The 17,218-nt window shown below is 42.7% G+C and overlaps 1 protein-coding gene across 1 annotated transcript; it reads right to left on the reverse strand.

Annotated features, from left to right (window-relative positions):
* Positions 1-2,089: 2,089 nt before the first annotated feature.
* On the reverse strand, positions 2,090-15,622 carry LOC124606901 (methylmalonyl-CoA decarboxylase subunit gamma-like). The gene is made up of 2 exons (XM_047139000.1): positions 15,477-15,622; positions 2,090-2,454 (listed from the first exon to the last, which is right to left on the reverse strand). Exons 1-2 carry the CDS (start codon positions 15,489-15,491, stop codon positions 2,245-2,247), a joined length of 225 nt encoding a protein of 74 aa, XP_046994956.1. The 5' UTR covers positions 15,492-15,622; the 3' UTR covers positions 2,090-2,244.
* Positions 15,623-17,218: the final 1,596 nt, after the last annotated feature.

Raw genomic sequence — 17,218 nt, forward strand, 5'->3', positions numbered from 1 at the left:
GTTCGGGAAATTTATTGAAAAGCCATGATAGTCATGTCAGAGTATTGTACTAGCTGCACAATATTTCCGACACTGCACTGTTTTCAAAATTTGCAGTATTACTTTTGTTCGTAATTTATAAAAATGTACTGCGCGTGAGTGTGTGTGTGTGTGTGTGTGTGTGTGTGTGTGTGTGTGTGTGTGTGTGTGTGTGTGTGTGAATGATTTCTTTGACTGTGTTAAGCTATTTGTTGTGAAAATGAATTACTGACAGATCTTGCTATAAATCACCAATCACATTCTCGTCAGTCTTTATTATATTATATTATTTTATCGAATTATTTCATTTCAGAAATACAGAAATGTAGGTTCAGTAGTCACATGACGTCACCTTCAATTTTTTTTTTTGTAATATGAGGCTGGGTGTCCGCTTAACCTACAGTCAATATTCTTAACTGGGAAAGATGTTTACATACCAAAAAAGGATGGTTATATTAACCCTACTTGCTTACCTTTAACTGTGCAGCTATACAAGATGTTTTAAAGTCGTTGCGACAAACATGTAGGGTTTTAGATCACATCATGGGGAAACATTTTTGTTCGATACAAAATGTTCAAAATGTTTGCTGACACTTTCTCGTGACACTAGGCTGGTTGTTCCCCTGAGAGGTGGCAGACCATAGGTACACTGGCACACTCGTATGCAGTGTGTGTTGCCTGACATCCAGTCATCTGCTCTACAAGAAAGTGGTAGGCCAAACGAAATTCAGATTCTTGATTCGCTTCTAAAATATGTTTCTCCATTTAAAGACACTCATTCTTATGGTTTTCGTGATGATAATCACTCTATCAGTTTTCTAGAGTAGATATTATGCTGCACCCACAGTTAGCAGACCCTGCTAATTCGGTGAAATCTCGTCGTCCAAGGTGCTGGCGAATACTAAACGAAGCCTCAGTGAATATTTTATTTCTAACAGAAGTTCTTCCTCATGAACTGATCTATCACTCCTAGAAGTTTACCCTCAAGACTTGGAAACACCCTTAATTTACTGTTGTTAAATTATCACGTGCACATAAATTTTACACTTATAAATAGAGTTTTGTAGATAAAGAACAATAAAAAAGGCTGCAATAAAAATATTTAGTTTTCTCCCTGGAACTTGTGTGATATTACTTATAAGTAAATCTACCAGAGGGATACAATTCGATGTTGATCGTCTTTGAATACGTTGTAGTATATGATGAAGTTGTGTTCCAAAGGTTCATCTCTCAGAAATAAGCTATAAATCGCTCTAAATCGCTGTATGCATGTCTGATGTGTCTCTGCTTCAATGCCAATTGCAATGTTGGATTGTGTAATGTCTTTCCCCGATATATATTCTTTTAATTTTATGAAATATTATATATCTTGTAACGTATTTGTGTGTTGTTTTTACATTTGGTGTATTTTTTATTTTGAAGTTGCAACCTTTTTTAGGTTTAATTAAGTTACATTTGGAATTTTTGTGTGTGTAATTGTTGACCCATTATTGTAAATCTGATCCCTAATGAGAAAGGTGCAGAACTGGTTGAGTTAAAAACTGCTGTGTGAACTTTGATTTAGAGAATTTCTAGCTTATTTTTGACAAATGTGTCATTGGAATACCGTTTATATATGATTGAATTTTGTATTAATGATACTACATGTTTTGATGTTAGCCAAATGTCGAAATGCAAAGCAAAATAATTGGGAAGAGATGAGAAAAAAAAACTTTTTCGACAAATCTGGATGCACATTAAAAGCCATAAAACTTTTATTAGACGTTTTTTTTCATATGTGTTATTGTTTCAGTGGTATTCTATAAGAAATATTAAATTCAACATTGTCAAGGTAGTGTTTCAGCCCCTTAATGACCGTATGGGTGTATGCGCAAAAATTTGTGGATCTTATTTTGTTCTAAGGTACAAGATACTCAAAACCGATCGAAATCGAAGTGTATCTGTTGAGTAAGTTTACTTGTTAGTGCACTCCGCTGTTGATTGAAAGGTGCTCTGTTGACTGAAAGGAACAGAGGAATGTCATTATAGATTAAGTTTGTACTGGGTTTCTGTAGGAAATGAAACAATAGTGTGTTTATCTACAAACGTTTATTTCGTAAGATGACGCAGGGAGAGAGACAGTAGATGGCAGCGTACGCCGATAACGAAGAGTGAAAAGCGTGTGGAGCAGTCGTCGTGAGCAGCGAGGTCCATGTCTGGGTCGTCGAGCGGTGTGTGGGCGGCCGCTCAGCCCAGGTATGCGACGGGCGCGCCGTACAGGTAGGGGTAGCCGGCGTAACCCACGTACACCGCCTCCTGGCCCTTGAGTGACTCCTTGCCGGCGGGCGCGGGGGCGGCGGCGGCAGGGGCGGCGGCGGGGGCGGCCACCGGGTACGGCGCGGGGTACGGCACGGCCACGCTCACAGCCACCAGGGCCGCCAACACCACGAATAGAGCCTGCAGCACACACCAACGTACCTCAGTCACACGCCAGAGGCTACTCAAGTGTTCAGCGACCCTCCTGACAACGTTAGGTTCACTGTCATGTCGAGTACAAACGGAGACTTGTCACGAACTCTTTGTTACTGTTAACCCTTAACTGCATTCGTGGCGTCATTTATTACCCCACGTTACAAGGGCAACTCCCCATCGCACCCCCCTCACATTTAGTGATAAGGTAGTCCATTGGTCAGCCTGACAAAACGTGAACACAGAGGAAACACGAAAGTAAGAAGAAGATGTACTGAAATACGGGAAGAAGAAGCAAAATAGAAACAGCGAACGGTCTAAAAATATGTGCATTATCGAGCGACATTAATGACCATCGTGTCTTGGTTGTGTGGTCACGGTGATAAGACTGTGAAGGGGGAGATCCGGGTTCATATCTCCTTCGTATCCTACTTTTTTCCACAAAACTGCGCACTGTCAGCTGTATGCAAATTTGTGTACTATGTGTCGAGATGTAATGTCCGTTTGCAACAGCGACGCGTGAAGAAGGGACCTCCAAACGTATGCACCTCCTACTTGTTCTACACGTGTAACACATGTTCCATTTAGGAAGTTTTGACTTTTCAATTCCTTCGTTGTAATATAGTTCTTATCCATTTATTTGTTGTTTTTATTTCTGCGTTCCGTTTAGGAAGTTCTGACTTTTCAATTCCTTCGTTGTACGTAATACAGTTCATACCCGTTTATTTGTTGTTTTTATTTCTGTTCAAAAATGGTTCAGATGGTTCCTAACACTATGGGACTCAACATCTGAGGTCATCAGTTCCATAGACTTAGAACTACTTAAACCTAACTAAGCTAAGGACATCACACACATCCATGCCCAAGGCAAGATTAGAACCTGCGTAACAGCCGCTTGGTTCCGGACTGGAGCGCCTAGAACCGCTTTTATTTCTGTGAGCAGTCTATGCGGCATGTCGGTCTCTAACATTGTTCGATATTGCACATAGAAAATCTGGACCGTTCACTCATTCTACTTAGCTTCTTTTTTCCACAGTTCAGTACACCTTCTTCCTGTTTTCGTGCCTGATACGTATTCAGTTTTTGACGAGCTATCCAATGGACCATTTTACCTGTAAATCTGAGGAGGATGCGATGGGGAGTTCCCCTTCTTAGTACCGGCTGTGTTTTCTCATTGTGCAGGCGCGTGCTAACCACAAACCATTATTTCTGTAGAAATGTACCAGTTGGGGTTGAAATCTACCCCACGAACTAACAAACGCTACCTAAAAACTAATTTTTTTTATTGTGTTAGACGGAATGGGCGGCGTTTGAACGATGATCAAATATTGGAGTTATTCGTAGCTAATTAAGACTGATAACTCATTGGATACACTAGCATCTTTTCATGATGTGGTCGAGTTCAGTGTCAATGAAACAGAAATATCTGATCATGAAACTGACAGTGAATCAGAGGACGATGAAGAGGCAGAAGAAAAGAATGATCGCGTAGAAATCCAAGAAATAGTGAGACTATCTGGCTATTTTAAGGAAAAAATATTATAAACAAGAATAGCAAGATAGCGTATACAGATTTTATAAAACAACTCGACATGACATTGATCACAGCAGATATCAAGGAGAAGAAAATGAATTTTTGAAACTTTTCTAGGGACTTGCACACTCCAATGGACGAAGTTCTCTGCAAAAATTTTTAAAACTATAGCAGGATCGACGAATTTGAAACGCAAGTCCAAGCGGGTGCGAATCAGCCAAAAAGGTCAAAGGTGTCGCGATGTCACGTATGTCCAAGCCTTAAAGACACGGAAACTGCCAGAACAGGTTCTAAACGTCAAACACGCCTGTTCAAAATGTCATTGTTTCCTTTTCTCTTTATAGTTCACTCAATTTGTAATTATTGTATCTCAAAAAATATTTCTGGAGATTCTTGAACTAGATTTTCTATTTTTTAAACTAATTCCAAAAACTCTGCTTACGAGGCCAGTGTTAATGTAACAACGTTAATTGTTGGTAAGATCACATTTTCTTTTTAATGAAGATAGATTTTTTTAAATAGAAGTCTTTCTTTTATTGATTCATTAACAACAGTTTAGTGAAGTAAATAACTTCCTGACGGTTTTTATTTTTGGGGTCGAAAACTACCCCACGAACTAAATGGCGAGTATCGTTATTGTATCTCAAAAAATATTTCTGGAGATTCTTGAACTAGATTTTCTATTTTTTAAACTAATTCCAAAAACTCTGCTTACGAGGCCAGTGTTAATGTAACAACGTTAATTGTTGGTAAGATCACATTTTCTTTTTAATGAAGATAGATTTTTTTAAATAGAAGTCTTTCTTTTATTGATTCATTAACAACAGTTTAGTGAAGTAAATAACTTCCTGACGGTTTTTATTTTTGGGGTCGAAAACTACCCCACGAACTAAATGGCGAGTATCGTTAAGGGTTAACATTAACGTGTTCCCTGTTGGAGCTGGTCTCGGGATGTACATTCAGCGTTCATTTAGTGATTTTTCTGAAGTTTTATCACCCAGAGAAGTTAGCATTGTGAAAGATTTCGCCTTCACTGCTGATGCCAGTATGGACATTGCCAGCAGCACTGGACGCAGAATGTTTGACAATGCCGAGGATTCGTACTGGTGGTCGTCAGCTGAAGATCCCGAGATGAACACCAGTGGGCAATGCGTCTGTATGTGTCCGCAAAACCTAACATTTTATGTTACTCATATTATTATGAAAATTTGCTTGTTGGAGCTTCTGGAGCATCCAGTAATGAGGTGAACTGGATGGCCATTCCAAATTAGTGATAACAAGGATGGTATTGTGCTTAACTAAAAATGCAGTTGTTTGAAGTGGTCATGAGTTGCCAGTAAGTGATTACAGAGGGTTAGAAGTTGGAAGTTCACATAGTTCACGGACCTAGATGCACGAGAAGTAGAATGCGAGGAAGTGTCGGTACGGAAATCTCTGTTTATTTCTCACATGTCTCTTAGAATCAGTTAGAAGTCACAAAAGTTGTCTTTTAACTGTGCGACATGTTTCCAGGTATGACCACATCATCAGCAAAAGTGACAATGCAAAAACATTTAACTTAAATACGCCTGTGTACCCCTGTTTTTAGTCGATATTTATTTAAGAGTGTGTTTATGCAAGTAAAACGATTTCCTGTTTTCATTTTGGCTGATGGTGGGGCCATGCCTCGAAAAATCTCACACAACTGAAATACACTCCTGGAAATGGAAAAAAGAACACATTGACACCGGTGTGTCAGACCCACCATACTTGCTCCGGACACTGCGAGAGGGCTGTACAAGCAGTGATCACACGCACGGCACAGCGGACACACCAGGAACCGCGGTGTTGGCCGTCGAATGGCGCTAGCTGCGCAGCATTTGTGCACCGCCGCCGTCAGTGTCAGCCAGTCTGCCGTGGCATACGGAGCTCCATCGCAGTCTTTAACACTGGTAGCATGCCGCGACAGCGTGGACGTGAACCGTATGTGCAGTTGACGGACTTTGAGCGAGGGCGTATAGTGGGCATGCGGGAGGCCGGGTAGACGTACCACCGAATTGCTCAACACGTGGGGCGTGAGGTCTCCACAGTACATCGATGTTGTCGCCAGTGGTCGGCGGAAGGTGCACGTGCCCGTCGACCTGGGACCGGACCGCAGCGACGCACGGATGCACGCCAAGACCGTAGGATCCTACGCAGTGCCGTAGGGGACCGCACCGCCACTTCCCAGCAAATTAGGGACACTGTTGCTCCTGGGGTATCGGCGAGGACCATTCGCAACCGTCTCCATGAAGCTGGGCTACGGTCCCGCACAGTGTTAGACCGTCTTCCGCTCACGCCCCAACATCGTGCAGCCCGCCTCCAGTGGTGTCGTGACAGGCGTGAATGGAGGGACGAATGGAGACGTGTCGTCTTCAGCGATGAGAGTCGCTTCTGCCTTGGTGCCAATGATGGTCGTATGCGTGTTTGGCGCCGTGCAGGTGAGCGCCACAATCAGGACTGCATACGACCGAGGCACACAGGGCCAACACCCGGCATCATGGTGTGGGGAGCGATCTCCAACACTGGCCGTACACCACTGGTGATCGTCGAGGGGACACTGAATAGTGCACGGTACATCCAAACCGTCATCGAACCCATCGTTCTACCATTCCTAGACCGGCAAGGGAACTTGCTGTTCCAACAGGACAATGCACGTCCGCATGTATCCCGTGCCACCCAACGTGCTCTAGAAGGTGTAAGTCAACTACCCTGGCCAGCAAGATCTCCGGATCTGTCCCCCATTGAGCATGTTTGGGACTGGATGAAGCGTCGTCTCACGCGGTCTGCACGTCCAACACGAACGCTGGTCCAACTGAGGCGCCAGGTGGAAATAGCATGGCAAGTCGTTCCTCTGAACTACATCCAGCATCTCTACGATCGTCTCCATGGGAGAATAGCAGCCTGCATTGCTGCGAAAGGTGGATATACACTGTACTAGTGCCGACATTGTGCATGCTCTGTTGCCTGTGTCTATGTGCCTGTGGTTCTGTCAGTGTGATCATGTGATGTATCTGACCCCAGGAATGTGTCAATAAAGTTTCCCCTTCCTGGGACAATGAATTCACGGTGTTCTTATTTCAATTTCCAGGAGTGTAATAATTTAAGGAAGACGACAAAACAACAACCAGTTTTAACGTAATGATATCTTTAACACCTGCTTACGAATTTTTACGAACGATCACAGTCAAATAACAGCACACTTGACGGGAAATTATTTCTCTTCGATGAATGCCGGCAATATCTCCATGTTGGCTGCGCAGATGAGAGGAATAACAAGCAGTTACCCTTATTTACTAAATTATCTATTTATTACTTTTCTGTGGTTTTTCTCAATTCACAGATAGTCTTTTCTAATTGGTGAGACTCATGATCTTACCACACCTTTCTAAACCTGAAAATCTTCCGTTTTTAGCTCTCATGAGCTAAATATACTAGGAAGCTATAAGCGCCACCAATGCAACTCATAATACTAATAGTTTACTGATGACGCAACTTGTCAGCTGACTACCTGAAAACATCGTAGTAAATGATCACATACCTAGTACGATAAATAGACGTTTCATCCGCCACGTAAATACCTACAATATACGTGTAAAGATAAGCTCAGGATTCACAGAATGTGTAGCGAAGGCTTAAAGGAAAGCCTTGCGTTTCGTCACAGCTTTTTAATTTTTTTTTTATTTTTCGGAGAAAGTATTGGAAACACTCACGGCAAATACCATGTCACGCACTAAAATAAAATAATAAAACCATTATACACTACGGAAAGAATGTCTCTGAATTTACAGGGAGACACAATCCGAGAAAAATGAAGAAACGTACGTACGTATGTACTGCAGTAAAGACTGCTTGAGAAACTGTGACTAGTACGGAGACATTTTATTTTTACCACAATGTTTAACAGCATTCGTGTTTCAAAATTGGTTCTAGTTAGGCAGCTTCACCTGCTTATGACGAGGACTTAAGTTACAGGATCTCTATAACAGCAGTACCGCAACTCTTATGTCACCCAGCTGAGTTTACCGTCTAGTGCGACCTTGCATCTTATAGGTCGGTTGCGGTTCTGACATTGAAACCCTCTGACACTGATACCCGTTGACATTGAAACCGCCTGGCCGTGACCGCACTGTGGTACTGACAATTGAGTCACGAAGCAGCGGGACGGCGATGGCATTTGCTGATACGTTTCGGGCGACCATTGCGCACCGAAGACCGCCACCACCAAAATGTAGGCCTCGTGAAGTTGAACACTTTCACATACTTCAACATGACTGCGCCGACACAGAGTGGTTGTTTGATAATTTCACGCGTTTTCCATATCGATCCAACAGTATACCTGGCTTGAGCTTTTACAAAAGAGCGAAAGGTGACCTCAGTCTCTGTTGTTCACAAGCGACGCTCTTCATTGAACTTAGACTGAAGCTTAGTAGTTCTTCATTCTAAGGTTCTTTGTAATGGTATTAATTCTATAGCAACTTGGCGGGGAAGACTACATATTGGCTCCATCACACTGTGAAATTTACGGCCAAGTGTTCGCTTTTCAACTGTGCACTGAAGTCTCCAGGGTTTTATCTCGTCCACATTTGTAGAATTTTTTGAAGAATGTGATCATCTCCTCATAGGTAACCATTTTTATCGCCTCACTTACGAGTATTAACTCACACACGATCACGTTGATGTTAAGGTTTTTGTCTTTATAGTTAAAAGGGTACGCATGACCCGTATCTTTCTTTTCTGACGAAGGTGAACAAACAATATTGCTCAAGTCAGGACACGGAGACAACAGAAAAGACCGCACCACGTGTTTCACTGAAAGTAGCCGTACATTTCAGTATCTCGTTGCTCTTTCCACAGTACTGTCCCTTTCCTTAATAATAGCTGTACGTTGTGCCAGGAACAGACAAAATCCGTACAGAAATGTGCAACTAGTCAATAGGAAAATGTCGCTGTCCATCTGTTTTCCGCTAATCTCTATAGAACACAATCGTGCATCACCGTGACTGTCTTTGTGCCCGTTCTTGCGTTATAAAGCCCTTGTTTTATCAGGAGTTACGTACGCTACACCTTAGGACATGTGATAACATTATCGGTGTCCACGTGCGTAATCTAAGGTATATCCATTAAAACTCGGATACTGAGCGATGCTCAGAAGCAGCTATCTGTAACAGACTGTGTGTTTGCAATTATTACTGCTACAGTCCAAGCGACCGCACGTCGACTTACATAACAAGTTCCGAAATAGTTATGACTCATCAGTGAGGGAAGCACTACCTGTAATATTGTATGCTGAAGAATAAGAAATTACTCACCCATGAGTAACTAATAAAGTTAGGGTGAACGAAGCCAAGAAAAAAATATAAATGTTGTGTCAACAGTGGCAGAAAAGTGTTCTTGAAGTGCTCTAACCTAATTTTTGAGATATGCGGTTGTACTGAGGAAGAAACATGCAGAGATTTTCATTTAGGCCTGTATGGAAGAATATATGTACTGTCGTTAGAGCAACTGACATACAAACGATTAAGCAACCACCATTACCTGCACATTCTGTTGAGGAATGAAGTCAAAGAATTTGAAACCCACCGCATTGATTCCAAGAGTCTATACTAGTATGTAGAGTCATTTTCACGTCCCGTTCGTGAATACAAATTGAGGTACAGTAGTTATTATTAGGTATTTCTCTAACTAGTGGTACTGCGGACCAGTAAACGTTTTGGATACAAGCCGCTCCTCAGTTTACATGAATTCCATTAACTATATCCTTGCTCTGAAAGAGGCACCTCGTCGTTGCTTTCAAAAAATTGATGTGATACTTCGGAAAAGCACATTTTACCTCGTTACGCAATAAATTAAACATTCTGGTGCTGTGTAAGTTGTGTTCTTATGAATGACGTCTTATTTTCGAACAGACATTGCTCAGCTGTAGTTAAATAATTACTTTAGCGGAGATAGATAGGTTATTTATGGAGCCCTATGAATAGTCTGTACCTACATCGTACTCTGCAAGCTACCTAACAGTGTATGGCGGGGGGTACTTCTCGCACCACTAACTGATCCCCACTTTCCCGTAGCTCTCGCGAATGGCACGCGGGAAGTGTGGTTGCCAGGAAGTCTCTGTACTAGCTCTAATTTTTCGAATTTCTCATAGTGCTCATTTAGAAAGGTGCATGTGTCAGCAAGTAATACGTTGTCCGGTTCTTTCCGGAAAGTGCTCTCTCAAAATTTCAGTAGTGAACCCCTCGGTGAGGTAAAACGCCTCTCTTGTAGCGTACGCCGCTGGTGTCTGTTGAAAATCTCTGTAAGGCTCTCGCGCCGACCAAAAGGTCCTGTAACGAAGCGCGTCCCTCTTTGTTGGATCTTATCTACATCTTCTATCAGTCCTACATGGCAAGGATACCATAGATGAACAACAGTCAAGAATAGGTGGAACAAGCGCCTTGTATGCAACTTCCATCGTGGATGATTTACATTACCTTAAGATTCTTCCTACGCAACCTCAGTGTGGCATCTACTTCTTTTACTATTTGCTTCATGTGATCATACCACTTGTAGCTCTGGAAAGTTACGCCTAGATACTTTACGGTACATACTGTTCCCAGCAGTTTGCCATCAACAGTCTAATTGAGCAGCAACGGATTTCTTTTTATATGTATGGGACATATGTTACAGAGTCTGCAGCATTCATCAATCCTCTGCAGACTATTCTGCAAGTCGATACTGTCTTCTGGCGTTGTTACTTTCTTACAGGTACTAGCCTCATTTGCGAACAGTGTTAAGCAACTTCCGATGCTTTCTAGCAGATAATTTATATACACTGCAAAGAATAGCAGTCCGGCCATACTCCCTTGGGATGCTTCAGAAATTACATCTATCGATTTTGTTTCCTTAAGTGCGACGTGTTGAGTTCTGTCTGCAAGAAAGTCTTGAATTCAGTCGCAAATCTGGTCCGATACTCGGTAAGCTCGCATATTTTTCACTAAATGGCAGTTCCGGACGGTATCAAATATCTTCCTGGAGTTGAGGAACACGGCATCAACCTGAGCGCAATTGTATAAGCTATGGATTTTATGGAGGAACAGTGTGAGCTGAGTTTCGCAAGATCTCTTTTTCCGGGATCCATGTTAATTTTTATGGAGGAGGCTTTCTCTCTCCAAGAACATACAACCGATTGACGTCAACGATATAAGTCTATAATTATGTGAATCTATTTTGTGGCCCTTTTTGAAAACAGGAATGATCTGCGCTTTTTCTCCAGTCGCTAGGAACCTCTCGGTGCTGCAGTGATCTGTCTGATGCTAGAAGGGACGAAAGTTCTTTTGCATAATCTATATACAATCTTACAGGGATCTCATATGGTCCTGATGCCTTTCACTGCTAAGCGATTGTAGTTGTTTTTCTATTCCGCGATCGGTCGTATCAATATCTACCTTTTCGGCATTCATAATTGAAAGGACGGTCAGACCCTACGACTTATCTTAGAAGCTAGATTAAGAAAAGGCAAACCTACGTTTGTAGAATTTGTACACTTAGAGAAAGCTTTTGACAATGTTGACTGGAATACTCTCTTTCAAATTCTGAAGGTGGCAGAGGTCAAATATAGGGAGCGAAAGGCTATTTACAATTTGTACAGAAACCAGATGGCAGTTGTCAAGGGGCACGAAAGGGAAGCAGTGGTTGGGAAGGGAGTGAGACAGGGCTATAGCCTCTCTCCAACGTTATTCAATCTGTGTATTGTGCAAGCAGTAAAGGAAACAAAAAAATTCGGAGTAGGTATTAAAATCCATGGAGAAGAAATAAAAACTTTGAGGTTCGCCGATGACATTGTAATTCTGTCAGAGACAGCAAAGAACTTGGAAGAGCAGTTGAACCGAATGGACAGTGTCTTGATAGGAGAATATATGATGAACATTAACAAAAGGAAGACGAGGATAATGGAATGTAGTCGAATTAAATCAGGTGATGAGGGAATTAGATTAGGAAATGAGACATTTAAAGTAGTAAAGGAGTGTTGCCATTTGGGGAGCAAAATCTTTAATGATGGTCGAAGTAGAGAGGATATAAAATGTAGACTGGCAATGGCAAGGAAAGCGTTTCTGAAGAAGAGAAATTTGTTAACATCGAGTATAGATTTAAGTGTCAGGAAGTCGTTTCTGAAAGTATTTGTATGGAGTGTAGGCATATAAGGAAGTGAAACATGGACAAATCGTATGGACAAGAAGAGAAAAGAAGCTTTCGATATGTGGTGCTACAGAAGAATGCTGAAGATTAGATGGGTAGATCACATAACTAATGAGGAGGTATTGAATAGAATTGGGGAGAAGAGGAATTTGTGGCACAACTTGACTAGAAGAAGGGATCGGTTTGTAGAACATGTTCTGAGGCATCAAGGGATCACCAATTTAGTATTGGAGGGCAGCGTGGAGGGTAAAAATTGTAGAGGGAGACCAAGAGACGAATACACTAAGCAGATTCAGAAGGATGTAGGTTGCAGTAGGTACTGGGAGATGAAGAAGCTTGCACAGGATAGAGTAGCACGGAGAGCTGCATCAAACCAATCTCAGGACTGAAGAACACAACAACAACAACAACAACAACATGTATGGGATATACGTTACAGAGCCTGCAGCATTCATCAATCATTTGCAGTCTATTCTGCAAATCGATACTATCTTCTGGCGTTGTTACTTTCTTACAGACACTCGCCTCATTTGCGAATAGTGTTAAGCAACTTCCGGTGCTTTCTAGTAGATCATTTACATACACTGCAAACAGTAGCGGTTCGCTCATACTCCCTTGGAACACTTCAGAAATTACATCTATCGATTTTGTTTCCTTAAGAGCGACGTGTTGAGCTCTATCCGCAAGGAAGTCTTGAATACAGTCGCAAATCTCGTCCGATGCTCGGTGAGCTCGTATATTTTTCACTAAACGGCAGTTCCAGACGGTTATCAAATATCTTCCTCTACGATTTTTACCCTCCACGCTGCCCTCCAGTACTAAATTGGTGATCCCTTGATGCCTCAGAACGTGTCCTACAAACCGATCCCTTCTTCTAGTCAAGTTGTGTCACAAATTCCTCTTCTCCCCAATTCTATTCAATACCTCCTCATTAGTTATGTGATCTACCCATCTAATCTTCAGCATTCTTCTGTAGCACCACATATCGAAAGCTTCTATTCTCTTCTTGTCCATTGTATACAGAGCTATGGATTTTATGGAGGAACAGTGTGAGCTGAGTTTCGCAAGATCTCTGTTTTGCGGGATCCATGTTAATGTTGATAAAAGAGGTTTTATTTCTCCAAAAACGTCATAATCCTTGGTCATAAAGCATGTTCTATAATTAAACAACCGATTGACGTCAACGATATACGTCTATAATTATGTGAATCTATTTTGTGGCCCTCCTTGAAAACGGGAATGATCTGCGCTTTTTTTACAGTTTCTAGGAACCTCTTGGTGCTGCATTGATCTAAGATAATCTGATGCTAGAAGGAACGAAAGTTCTTTTGCATAATCTGTATAGAATTTTACAGGGATCTCATATGGTCTTGATGCCTTTCGCTACTAAGCGATTGTAGTTAATTTTCTATTCCGCGATCGGTCATCTCAATATCTACCTTTTCGGCGGTCATAATTGAAAGGAGCGACCGTGTTACGATGTTCCTCGGTGAAACAATTTCGGAAGTCCGAATTCAGTATTTCGGCCTTCTCTCTGTAATCTTCTATTTCGGTGCCAGTATGGTCAGTCAGTGAATGAATATAGCATTTCGAACCGCTTACTGATCATAGATTGATATGGGGATCGGGGAGGGTATTGAACTCTTATTTTGATTCCTTCCCTCTCTCTTTAAAGCAATTAGGCACACGCATAGTTTTTCGTCGATTTTCAATATCATTCAGCCGAACGAGTCGTTTCTCGTTTAGATCACTTATGACTTAATGCCCAGAAAAAGTTACTTACCTACATCTACATCTACATCTACATGATTGCTCTGCAATTCACATTTAAGTGCTGCAGAGGGTTCATCGAACCACAATCATACTATCTCTCTACCATTCCACTCCCGAACAGCGCGCGGGAAAAACGAACACCTAACTCTTCTGTTCGAGCTCTGATTTCTCTTATCTTATTTTGATGATCATTCCTACCTATGTAGGTTGGGCTCAACAAAATATTTTCTCATTCGGAAGAGAAAGTTGGTGACTGAAATTTCGTAAATAGATCTCGCCGCGACGAAAAACGTCTTTGCTTTAATGACTTCCATCCCAACTCGCGTATCATATCTGCCACACTCTCTCCCCTATTACCTGATAATACAAAACGAGCTGCCCGTTTTTGCACCCTTTCGATGTCCTCCGTCAATCCCACCTGGTAAGGATCCCACACCGCGCAGCAATATTCTAAGAGGACGAACGAGTGTAGTGTAAGCTGTCTCTTTAGTGGACTTGTTGCATCTTCTAAGTGTCCTGCCAATGAAACGCAACCTTTGGCTCGCCTTCCCCACAATATTATCTATGTGGTCTTTCCAACCGAAGTTGTTCGTAAGTTTAACACCCAGGTACTTAGTTGAATTGACAGCCTTGAGAACTGTCCTATTTATCGAGTAATCGAATTCTAACGGATTTCTTTTGGAACTCATGTGGATCACCTAACACTTTTCGTTATTTAGCGTCAACTGCCACCTGCCACACCATACAGCAATCTTTTCTAAATCGCTTTGCAACTGATACTGGCCTTCGGTAAATTACAGGATCATCTGCGAACAACCCAAGAGAACTGCTCAGATTGTCACACAGGTCATTTATACAGATCAGGAGCAGCAGAGGTCCCAGGACGCTTCCCTGGGGAACACCTGATATAACTTCAATTTTACTCAATGATTTGCCGTCTATTACTACGAACTACGACCTTCCAGACAGGAAATCACGAATCCAGTGGCACAACTGAGACGATACCCCATAGGCCCGCAGCTTGATTAGAAGTCGCTTGTGAGGAACGGTGTCAAAAGCTTTCCGGAAATCTAGAAATACGGAATCAACTTGAGATCCCCTGTCGATAGCGGCCATTACTTCGTGCGAATAACGAGCTAGCTGCGTGGCACAAGAACGATGTTTTCTGAAACCATGCTGATTACGTATCAATAGATCGTTCCCTTCGAGGTGATTCATAGTGTTTGAATACAGTATATGCTCCAAAACCCTACTGGAAACCGACGTCAATGATATAGGTCTGTAGTTCGATGGATTACTCCTACTACCCTTCATAAACACTGGTGCGACCTGCGCGATTTTCCAATCTGTAGGTACAGGGACATTAACAAAAGAACTTAAAGAGAATAACATTGTTCATATCGAAGAATCACTGTGTACTCCACACTACACACTGCAGTATTCCGAACAGCACAGTGGTCAGTACCTAGGGCTTCGGTAACACAGAGAGCAGTTGCAGTATACTCACGAAGTACTTGTTCATTGTTGGCTGAGGGTCTGCTGTGCCTGGAGCGGACAACTGTGCCCCGCAGTCGCCGCCCGCCGCCTTTATAGGCGCGCTCCTTACCCTCCCTGCAGCCCAAGGCCGAGGGCGGGGCCAGAGCACGGCCCGGATACGACGCCGAATCGCGCCCGGTGGGCGTCCAAAGCGACCGTAAAAATTAAGGGAGCCGCGGAGCCGCGGCCGAGGTGACACTGAACTCTGCTCAGGGCCCTGGAGCACCAGACCACCTCTGCCCCACAACTCACTCTTCACTTTTTGTGCTAGTGGTAGTATTGCCAGATGAACTGTACGAAGACATTCCACGTATGGAGGAAAGGCATTAGAGATAATGGTGACTCGGTAGAAATGATTAAATCCGGCAGCAAAGTAAGGCAAAAGAGCTTGCAACATTGCGTAGAGTGCGTGTGTGTTGGAGCTTATGGGCGCTCAACGTCGAGGTCATCAGCGCCCTGACACACATTAAAAAGAACGAATGTGGACAGACCTAATAGAACTGAAGCACACACGCAAAGAAGGCAGGAAAAGAAGGAAAATGCTACATAGGAAAGTAAAACGTAAGGGAAGGGAAAACGTAGCAACAAGAATGCCACAGGATATTGTCATCAGCTGGCCACTTACATAAAATATGGGCGAGCTTGTCACACAGTGAGCAAATTAAGATCCTCTCCCTAAAATCTTTGTAAAAATATTTGACATGGCACAGAACTTTAAAATTTTAACCACATTCATCCGAGTGTTGCCTAAAAGTGATGGCAGGTCCGCTGACAAGTCAGCCGCAGCCCACTGGTCAGAAAATAAAACGCAATCCAATAAAACGTGGCGCACAGTGACCTGGACGCCAGAAGCACCACACATTGGAGGGTCCTCTCGCCGAAAACATTGCGTAGAGAATGTCTGCAGAGTAAGATAATTCCATGAAAAGACGAGACATATCTATTGGCCTATATACATCTTGTGGTGTTTCTGTCTGACTGGATAAGTCCTTTACTTAGAGCCTGCCTGATTATTTTGTGTCGTCACCATCCTCGCTTTATGTATCCACTTACTTGGATCCGCGCCGGCCGTGTGGCCGAGCGGTTCAGGCGCTTCAGTCCGGAACCGCGCGACCGCTACGGTCGCAGGTTCGAATCCTGCCTCGGGCATGGATGTGTGTGATGTCCTTAGGTTAGTTAGGTTTAAGTAGTTCTAAGTTCTAGGGGGTTGATGACCTCAGATGTTAAGTCCCATAGTGCTCAGAGCCAACAACTTGGATCCGCTCTGGATCCCTCGCAGCCCTGTGCCCCTTCTAGGCAATCAGCCTTGTTGACTTAAATTAATTATGGCTCTTCGACACTACAATTTCTTTAAATAAAAGAGTTATTTATATTTTACTTTCTGTAATACCTTCAAAATTATACTAGATATTAACACACGGTTATTAGTATGTGATCAGATAACTCATAAAGTTTTGTTTCCACATTCTTACACATCAGTGTGTGCACCCTCACACCCTTAGTGGCGCGGTTAATGTCTATTCGGGATTTCATTACTCTGCAAGTACGATATACACTGAAGAGTCAAGGAATCTGGCTGTTATAGTCGGCGCACGAGCGATGGGACACAGCACTTCCGAGGTAGCGATGAAGTGGGGATTTTCCCGTACAACCATTTCACGAGTGTACAGTGAATATCAGGAATCTGGTAAAACATCAAATCTCCGACATCGC

Source organism: Schistocerca americana, chromosome 3 (genome assembly GCF_021461395.2).
Source record: "Schistocerca americana isolate TAMUIC-IGC-003095 chromosome 3, iqSchAmer2.1, whole genome shotgun sequence".
In the NCBI taxonomy this organism is placed as follows: Eukaryota; Metazoa; Arthropoda; class Insecta; order Orthoptera; family Acrididae; genus Schistocerca; species Schistocerca americana.